Raw genomic sequence first — 9,878 nt, forward strand, 5'->3', positions numbered from 1 at the left:
GCAGTGTCTTGCCTGAAAATGTATTAAAGGGGCACGTGGGGGGATGTGGGGGAGGAAAAGGATGCCCGTCCCTACACAACTCATGCAGCCTGCTTGGCTCATGGAGCAGCACATTTTCTTTTCTGTTTTAAGGAGATCTGAAAAGTTCTTCTGGGGGAAGGAGAGCTGACAACAGGTCATAGGAGAGGCACTAACTACCCACTGTGGTGCTAGATCAGTACTGTGCTGAGGTGGAGGATTTAATACTCTTTGATCGCAGCTGCAGTGGAGATTACCTCTCCGTCCAGCCAAAGATCAGGACGTGCTTTTTAAGTTGGTATTTCAAACAGCTTCCAGTCTGTGGTCTGCACTGAGTCACACAAACCCATGGGCAAGACAAGTCTCTGTCCTTGCTTAGCGTTGCCACTGAAACCCGCAGCACACTGCCCAGTCCAGCTGGCATTCTGCAACCTGCAAGATGAGATGAGCAAGCTCACTTGTGCTCATCTGGAGTCGCTAGGAGCCACCCTGCAGCTTCAGCTGCCCCATGCAAGGTGGAAGACAGCCATTAAAGCAGTAGGTGAGACTGGTGTGAGTGTCCTGCAGGATCATGCTTGGGCAGCAGGACTAGAATGAGATGGAGAGTTAGTGGGTGGTTTGGGAAGTAGAATTCTTTTTTAACCTATCTGTCCCATTAAGAATGGAAATCATAAACTTCTGAGCCTTTTAAGTTTAGGCAAGTTAGAGGCGACAGAACAGCACAAAGGGATGGATGAAGATCTTTTACTTAACCTTGTAGCTCACTGTAAGATGTTTTGGATGCTGCCTTCTGATAAGGGTAGACAGAAAGCAGGAATCTGCAGGTAGGAGCCTACTTGTCTCACTTAAATGGAAGAGAGAAATCTTGAGCAACAGCTAGCCAGGAATTGAGCTGCCACTGGCACTGGTGAACTCTGTCTATCCTAGTAGCCAAGGAAAATGTATACTACCTTTTTGGTAGCCTACACTTGCCCGAGTCATGCCAGTTGCTGGCATTTCAATTGCTTGGCCCAGTCTGCCTGATACCTGATGTATATGGTGTTCTCCCTCGAGCTAGGCAGACGTAGGCTTGGGTGTATAACAGCTTTCAAGTAAGTTTTGGTCGTGCTAATAGTACTTGAAGAAATCTAGCTACATTTTCAGGGCTAGCTAGTGCTGAACTATTTCAAGTATTACTTTACTGACCTGCGTTGATATAGATGTGTGCCCTGAGAGAAATAGTTGCTCCCTACCCAGTTTGTGTTGACCATGTGGGGATACTGGCAGTAGCTTGTAACAGTTTTTCGTTCTCCTCCCTTTTGCAGTGGCACATTGCACATCTTCCCGACAAATCATCTCGCACTGGAAGAATTGTACGAGACATGACTGTCCTGTATGTTTGCCTCTCAAAAATGCTGGGGACAAAAGAAATCAACAAAGTAAGTCTACTGGGGACTTCCATGTATTGGATAAACCATGAAATGCATGTTGGGAGTTAAACTTTCTTGCACTCAGGTGATAGTGGTGATGCTCTTGAACCTGGGAACATATGATATGATTTTCTTCTTGCTTTAGAGTCAGAGTATTTTTTCATCTCTGATAGCTAGTGTTTATGGAAGCTTTCTAATTTTATTGAATTTTCCTAGGAGAGTGCTATGGGTGAACAAGTCATAGCTCTCTCAACCAAATGATTGGCTTTTTACTACCACCTCTTCCAGCTGGCCAGGTTCTGGAGACTAATGTGCACACCCATGGAGGGTTGTGTCATTTCAGCCCTGATGATATTTGGTTCTGTCTTCATCCTTTGTTTGCATCAGATATCTCTTCCCCCTTCTCTTTGTGTCCCCTTGGTCTTCCTGCCAAAATATTTGGCAAGATTTTTGTCATTGTGTTCTCTGTATGGGTGGTTTTTCCTCCTTTCTTAATGTTGCTTTGGGCTTTTCACATGACTGACATGAGCTGAGGTACTTCTTGTTTTAAAACCTTTTTTTTTTAAAAAAAAAAAAGCATTACAGTGGCTGTTGAAGAGCTGTATGTACCCTTCTGCCTTTAGCCTCTGTGACATGATGGGCCTCTGTTTTCAGTTTGAAGCAAACAGATGTGTCCTAAATACTTGGAGTGGGATTTCCTCTCAGCAGCTCAAAGGGAAAACAGCGTGTTGCTGGAATGGCTGGTTGGGTCAAGACCTGTCTCTCTGTTTCACGACTGGCCTCTTCTCTGCATGCTCCTAGAAGGAGATGTTTTACTTCTGAACAGCGCGTGCACTCATGTTCTTTCCCTGTTTTCATGGACTTCTTTGGCTACCTCCTGCTCTCCTTATTAACGTGGTACGTCTCTTCCAGCACTGCTGGGTGGAGCTGCAGTAGGACTGGCAAATACTGGCTCTGTGGGCGTGGGGCAGCAGACAACATCCAGCATAAACACTACCAGTCAGATAGACCCCAGCTCCATCGAGAGAGCCTATGCAGCCCTTGGACTGACCTATCAAGGGACCCAGATGCAGACGCAGCCCCAGGCTCAAGTGAAGAATCAGCAACAAGGACAGTCACCCCAGGGTCTGCGCCCTATGAATCCTATGAGTAAGTTTATCTGTCAGCGTTAAAATACAAACTACAGGCAGCTTTCCTGTGCTATAATGCAAATTTTGTTAACATACTAGGTTAATACTGCTAGTTAATTTGCAAAAGGTATGGCTTTGCAGTATGTTGGACTTTGAAATGGCAAGCTGCTCAGTGGAACAGGAACATTAGAGGGCCCGGATGCCTGCTCTTGCAAAACAAGTTCTCTGGGAAAAGTACTTTCTTTGGAAAAATGAATAGTGGTTTGTTTGTTTTTTTGAGACCAAAAGCATTTTCCAAAGCATTTGTTCAATGTAGTTTTGTAGCTTTAACTGTACTGTATTGCAAGTTTTGGGCCTTTTAGGAGTTTTTAATTGGAAATACATGCATTGGAATGCCTGTATTCAAGTGTACTTCTTTGTCACTCAGACTGCAGCATTTTACAGTTGTATCTCAGATATGAAACGTTTGTTTTAAAAATGAAGAGTAGTAAATACAGACTTTCCCTCTGAATCCTGTCATGTGGACTCACCTAACTGTAAATTGTCTGGGTGGCTTGTTGCAAAATCACAAAAGACTACATAAGAATTGTAATTTGAAGTGCAGTTAATTCTAACCTAGCTATCACTGGTGTCAGATGAAGTAATCTTTAACCATCAACTCTAATTCTGATAGTCTGAGATTACATCACGGGAATTTTTGCCACTCCCAGCTCTTACCATGAGTTCTTTGAGTTAGAGGTGTTTTTTTAATGGAAAAGGGGAAAGATGAACTGGTAGATACTTACGACAAGCTTGTATGGGATTGCAGTGATGCTGCCTGTATGCCCCGTAAGAAGCTTGTGTGCGGAATGAGTGGTCTGTGTGCACAGGAATTCCATGGGGAAAGGCCTGAGAGAGTGCAGAGGACAGTAGCAGTTGGTTGCAGGCTGCAGTTCGATGTGCTGTTTCTGCACCAAAGGACACGCTACTGCTGAGTTAGTCGGGAAGAGGTTGTTGGATAGACTAGACTTGTTAGTGAGATGACTGCTCCTCGTAGGTTGCATGTGACTTGTATACTGCTCAAACTTTGCCTTCCAGTGTGTAAAGATTTAAAAAAAAAAAAAAAAAAAGCGGGGGGAGGAAAGTCTTAAGAAGTTAGTCTTAAAACAATGAAATTGAAGTAATATGGTTTTCTACTGTGCCTTAGAATGTTTTACAAATAGATTAATTTCTAGACACTCAAGAATGTTACAGTGAGAAGGTTGAAAGGAATACCATCCATTTTTCTGAAGCAAAATGGTTCTCTGTTTTCTTTTGTCTTATTTATGGACACAGCGTTTGGCCTGTGCATTTGTATTGCGCACTCCTTGTAGCAGTGCTAAGAAAATCGACTGAGAAGGGCTTGAAAAGCTCTTGGAGGGTGAAGAACTTGAAACTTAACGTGGAAAGGACAGGCATGGAAAGTGTAGACTTCTGACTGTTGTTTCATTGTAAGGAGAGAGTGGAATGGGAACAGGTGGATAGGAATTACGAGGTCCTGGCCTGCATGACAACAGGGCAAGTTTAGGAGAAACAGCAGGATTTGGTGAGGACTGCAATGTGAAAAGATGCAGTCCTAAGTAGATCAAGCGAATGGTTGATTCTGGCAATTGAAAAGGGAGAATTAAAGCAAAGGTTGGCAGTTGTTTTCTACATCAGCTTACTGTCAGATGGCAAAGTGAATCTGGGAAGGAGAAGAAAGTGACTGAGGGAAGGGAGGCTGGAGGCAGCTTTAGGAAAAGGCTGGTAAACACTTGGTTGTGATATTAGAGGTGTGTATTAGGCTTGCTATACGTAAATTCAGGGGATTTCTCATGTATGCAGTGTCTAATTTTGCTTGAAATACAGATTCTGTAGGATTCAAATGTCCTAAATACATGTGAAGCTTGGTGATGGCTTTCATGTTACTCTCAACTTCACAAAGTGACCTATGTGGAAGTTCCAGACAGAAATACACTGCGATTTTCTTCACTATTTGAGTCTTAACTATAGTGTGTGAAGAAAATGGGCAATTTTTTGTGGTGATTGAGATATGCTGTGATTCAGAAAAGCAGCTTTTGGTACGTAACTAATTACTAGAGGTTTTTGCAGCAAAGAACTGTCATATTTTACTTCTTAGTACGATTGCTGGAGTTAGTAGTAGGATCCTTAAGTATGGAGTGAGTGAGAGGGGACCTTGTCAGGTGTAGGTGGTAGCTGATGTTTTAAGTTTTTGAAGCCTTTGTGAATATATATCCTAAGCCCCTGAATGACACACAAAAAAAAACCAAAAAAGCCAACAAAAAAAACCCCCAACCCACAATGCTTCTAAACAAAGAAACAAGTGGTTGGTAATACATAACATTTGCAGCAAATTTAAATTGCCTGTACTGTGAGAAGTTCAGGAAGATGTGCAGAAGAGTGATGTGCTGTGATGCTTCACTTGGGAGGTCGCCAGTGTTGTGCCTCATACTTTTTCTAACTTTGTAAAAGGAAGAAGGTAAAGAGAGTAGTGGGTAATTAAACTGCCTTCACAAAAGTCAAAATACTTGAAAGTCTAGACCCTTGTTACTGCTGAGTAATTAGTGATTTTGCACAGTAAATGAGGTGTTCATTTTAGAATACTTATTCTTCTGTTTTCTAGGTGCAAATCCAATGGGAGTGAATGGAGGAGTAGGGGTTACAATGGGAGTGAATAGAGGAATAGGGCTACAAGGATGGTGAGGGGACTGGAACATCTCTCCTACGAGGAGAGGCTGAGGGAGCTGGGCTTGTTCAGCCTGAAGAAGAGAAGGCTGTGAGGGGACCTTATAAATGCTTATAAATATCTCAAGGGTGGGTGTCAGGAGGATGGGGCCAAACTCTTTTCAGTGGTGCCCAGCGACAGGACAAGGGGCAATGGCACAAACTGAAGCAGAGGAAGTTCCATCTGAACATGAGGAAGAACTTCTTCCCTCTGAGGGTGACGGAGCACTGGAACAGGCTGCCCAGGGAGGCTGTGGAGTCTTCTTCTCTGGAGATATTCAAGATCCGCCTGGACAAGGTCCTCTACAACCTTATTCTTCTGTTTTCTAGGTGCAAATCCAGTGGGAGTGAATGGAGGAGTAGGGGTTCAAACTCCTAACCTGCTGCCTGACTCAATGTTACATTCAACCATGAATTCTCAAAAGTAAGTTGAGGTATTCTTTGCACGCCAGTGATTTTGTTCAGCTGCAAATGCTGATGATTGGCTGTAAGAAATGAGATGGAAGGGGGTGTACGTATGGGTATTGCATGCTTATACTGGGAGGGACTGAACTGATGCTTGCTGCTAAGAACAGTTGGAAGAGAAGCCTAGTAGTTGGGATGTCTTTGTTCCCATCCTTTCTAGATGTCTTGGTGTCCATTTTAACTTCATTACTACTTGCAGACTGACTTTTTAGGCCATAGAAGTTCTAGGCGTCGTCTGTGGAGTATCTGGGCAGATGTGAAGCTCCGGTGCGTTTACTGCTCAGGGTGGCATACCGCAAACCTGCCATTGAGCTGCAGTGGGAATAAGGGGCGAGTTACTCACTGAGGTGTACAAGTGATCCTTGTGCTTAATAATCTTATGGCACTTCTTGCATAAACAGTGGGGTAGATGTCATTGATGGCTATCTTTCCCTTTGGATTTTGTTGTTTTTGTTCCAATTTTCCAAATCCTTGGGTGGGATAGGATGTACTCTTCCATGGCGTTGTTTTCGTGTCTGTGGAGCTATTTCTGCAGAGTTTGTCCATTGATTAGGGAATGGCTGAACTAGCACTTTGTCCTAACATTATTCTAAAAGAGGCTGTGACTGGAAGATGACTAAGCTTGGGCTAGACTTTCGCCTTCAATTCTTGCTCTGTTTTTGAAGCCCCATGATGAGTGAAAGCGCCAACGTTGCCAGTTTGGGAACAATGCCAACAGCTCAACCATCCAATACCGGAATTCGTAAGCAGTGGCATGAAGACATTACTCAGGATCTCCGAAACCACCTTGTTCATAAACTGTGAGTAGCTAATATCAAAACAATCACCTGTTAGGTGGGTTGCTGCCTCGAAGGTGTGTATGTGGGGGGCAGGAGGAAGCCTGGCTTCTGAAACTAAGGGTCGAGGGAGTGAATTTTGTTAGGGTCTGTGAGAAGGGAAAGTAGAAGCCCAGAAAGTGCATTCTTGCTTTTGTGGTCATTAATGGAGCTGCATCTACTGTTTTGGGGCTGTTGTACGGGAAGTGTCCCACTCTGTACTCAAGCCATCTACATGGGGGCAGTGTCCCTCAGGAGGAGTAGCAGTGCCACAGTCTGTCGGAAGATTTGCTTGCTGCCTTGTGTTCAGATCCCTGGCGTCAGTGCTGATGTCCCGGTCTGGGGACATCCCGATCACTTGTGTGCTTTTTCTTTCAGAGTCCAAGCCATATTTCCTACTCCTGACCCGGCAGCACTGAAGGATCGGCGTATGGAGAATTTGGTGGCATATGCTCGGAAAGTTGAAGGGGATATGTATGAATCAGCAAACAGCAGGGTGAGATGCCATCCTGCGTTGTCCAGTCGTGTGTATCTCTGCCTTGATCCTGCAGTGGCTGGGGAGGAAGAGGAGCGAAAGCGCAGATGGGAGTCCCAGGCTGAGGGAGCACGTGCTCAGGGGCTGCTGAGGGGGGTGTAGGAACCAGCCAGCTGCAGGCATCTGCCTGAGTGTGCCGGGAGTCAGGGTGTGCTGTGCCGGAGACTTCTCGGGGTTCCCTGAAGGCAGCGTGAAGCTTTTCATTGTGGTTTGCCCAAAGAAATGTTGGGACAAGAGAAGAGAAATGTCCAGTGTTGGCCCAGTGTTTGCCAGCAGTGCCCCTTTTTGCCCTCCTGTGTGCCCGGCAGCCCCTGCAAAGGGAGAGGCCCCCCCCCAGCTGAAATGTGTGTGTGGAAGGCTGTTTTCCAAGCTTGGGTCACTGGGACCTGTTGCCTTTTACTTAATGTGTGTGTCGTCTCCTTTGCTGACTTGTATTGCTCCCCAACAGGCAGAGTACTATCACTTACTAGCGGAGAAGATCTATAAGATTCAGAAGGAGTTGGAGGAGAAACGAAGAACCAGGCTGCAGAAGCAAAACATGATCCTGAATGCTCTGGGCATGCCCCAGGCTCCCATGAGTCAAGGGCCCAGCATGGGCCAGCCCCAGCCAGGGATGTCTGCAAGTAAGAACAGTTGGGTTACTGACTGCCTGGTGCAGGGGAATTGTGTACTGTCATTGCCACCATAGTCAGGCTGGTGACCATTTCCCTCTTTTCACAGTTACCTTTGTAAAATTAGACTGCCAGAAGTTAAGCAGCACACAAGTTGGTTTTGTTTTTATTTCTTCTGTGTGCTTGTTGGTTTGCTGAGCTGTTCTACCTTACTTTCATTTTTCAAAGGACCAAGGGTTACAAGTCTATGTGCATTTTTTCTTCAAAATGTCTGCTTTCCCCAGTGCTGATGCCAGAAATTAAACCCTTGCAATGTTTTTTGTTTTCTTACGGCGTCAGCATAGGAAGGGAGAGGAGAAGCATTACTAAAGCCGTGTGCCACTTCCTGCTGCATTTAAGAATTTGGAAGCTGGCCCTGTAACCAGAATGGCTGCCACTTGGTGCTGGATGTGAAACTAGGCCCACAGACTGCCAGGATTCTCCTGAGCTCTTTGAAATGACAGAGAGTAGAAAACTGAAAAAGAAGGCTCTGGAGGAGCAGCATATGAATTGATGAAGCCTGGGGACCTGGAGCATGAGCTCCCCACCCGAGAGCATGGGTGATGGGACAGCCCCAGCAGGCAAGCGTAAATAGCCCACGTGCCAATCCTCCTAACAGGAGTTGTGACGAGGGACAGAGCTGGTGCTGAGGTACAAAAAGCTGCTCCAGCTGCACAACTTGGAGCTGAGTGCCCGTGTCCAGCTCTGAGAAAGCAGCCTGGCCTCTGCCCTGCAGGAATAATTCTTCCCATTGCATCCTGGACTCCTTCTGTGCGTTCACCTGGCAGCAGCCTTTTTATAATGATCTTTCTAAAATTTTTATTTCAAGTGGCATCAAACCAGAGACCAGGTCCAGAGCAGCAGTAGGGAAGGAGATAGGACAAGTGAAGTCTCATCTAAGTTTTGGGGTTTGGTTTCTTGAGATCGTCAGTCCTGTCACATCCCTAGAGAAAGGAGCTGGCTTTACAAAGAAACTAAGATTAATGTTATATAACAAAGTTTTTATTATGGAAGAGAAAATAAGTCTGTCTTAATTTGAATTTGATTCAAATTAAAATGAAATCATTTAAGTACTATTATTTATTGAAAAGGTTTATTTAGAACCGCAATGACAAATGAGCAGCCATGGGATGGGGGCTGCCTTTAAGCCTGTTCTGTGTAAAGACAGAACTCATTTTCGCTTAAGCTCTCGGGAAGCCCCGATCCAGCCTGTTTGTGAGCTAAGGGAGCGGTGCTGCATGTTCAGCTCTGGGAAAGAAGCGGGGGATGCCCACCAGCAATAGCTCCTAACGTGTTACATGAAAGGTTGTTGCAATAGAAGGATTTAATGGACCTTTAATTTTGTATCTGTGTCCTTTCTGGAAACAGCTTTGTTGTCTGTCGTGCAGTGCAGTGTCTAGCAGTATTTGCAAGGGAGTAACAGACTTTATCATTTATTTTGCTATCAACTGCATTGTTTAAATACTTTCAAGGCCATTTTCTGTTTCTTAACAGTGCTGGAGGATCATGTGGAAAAGCTGAACCTGGAGGATCCCTGATGCAACGGAAATCTGCTGATCGAGTTGCGCGCCAGAGGCTCTGCGAGCTCCCCGCCACTGTCCCTCTGCAATTAGTCTGTGACCCCAGTCGCTACCTGGATTTCTCAGCGTGGTTCATGCTGACAGTGACCCTCCTTTGTGTTCAGATCAACGGGCTGCAGCCTCGTGCTGGCGCCTTTGGGGTGTCTGGACAAGCAATCCGTGTGGATCTGTAATGGAGGTGAACCCTTGGGACGAACCTTCTCCGTGCTGCCTGGCTTCTGCCTGCAGCGAAGGCTGCACCGTGTGCACAAGAGAGGAGCTGTGCGTGTGCTCCACACGTCAGCTGCTTAGCTGCTCGCTGCAAAATCTGTGCGGAGTAGGAACGTTCAGTACAGGCTCTCTTTTTTTTACCTCTTTTCTTTTTACGAGGTCAACACAATGGAAGTGATAACAAAATAAAAAAGGCAGAGTGGGAAATAGAACTAAGTCCAGTGGACGTACCTTTCGTGTAAACGAGAATGGGTGCCAGAGACATGGGGCGAGACACTTGCTTCGTGGCTGTTGTTGGCAGCGAGCCGGGGTGAGGGGTGCTGC

At 45.5% G+C, this 9,878-nt stretch overlaps 1 protein-coding gene across 1 annotated transcript; it reads left to right on the plus strand.

Annotated features, from left to right (window-relative positions):
• The first annotated feature begins 462 nt into the window (after positions 1-462).
• LOC142362323 (histone acetyltransferase p300-like) lies at positions 463-9,517 on the plus strand. Its single transcript, XM_075429549.1, has 10 exons — positions 463-555; positions 679-784; positions 1,323-1,436; positions 2,340-2,576; positions 5,630-5,723; positions 6,430-6,564; positions 6,958-7,075; positions 7,563-7,737; positions 8,010-8,142; positions 9,259-9,517. Exons 1-10 carry the CDS (start codon positions 463-465, stop codon positions 9,515-9,517), a joined length of 1,464 nt encoding a protein of 487 aa, XP_075285664.1.
• Positions 9,518-9,878: the final 361 nt, after the last annotated feature.

This window comes from Opisthocomus hoazin, chromosome 8 (assembly GCF_030867145.1).
Source record: "Opisthocomus hoazin isolate bOpiHoa1 chromosome 8, bOpiHoa1.hap1, whole genome shotgun sequence".
Classification (NCBI taxonomy): Eukaryota; Metazoa; Chordata; class Aves; order Opisthocomiformes; family Opisthocomidae; genus Opisthocomus; species Opisthocomus hoazin.

Bases quoted from the DNA above. Each gene is read 5' to 3' on its own strand.
- LOC142362323 (XM_075429549.1), top strand. From the start codon at position 463: ATGAGCAAGCTCACTTGTGCTCATCTGGAGTCGCTAGGAGCCACCCTG. The intron at 785-1,322 runs GTAAGATGTTTT...TCCCTTTTGCAG, and splicing joins ACTTAACCTTGTAGCTCACT to TGGCACATTGCACATCTTCC. The intron at 1,437-2,339 runs GTAAGTCTACTG...CGTCTCTTCCAG, and splicing joins GGACAAAAGAAATCAACAAA to CACTGCTGGGTGGAGCTGCA.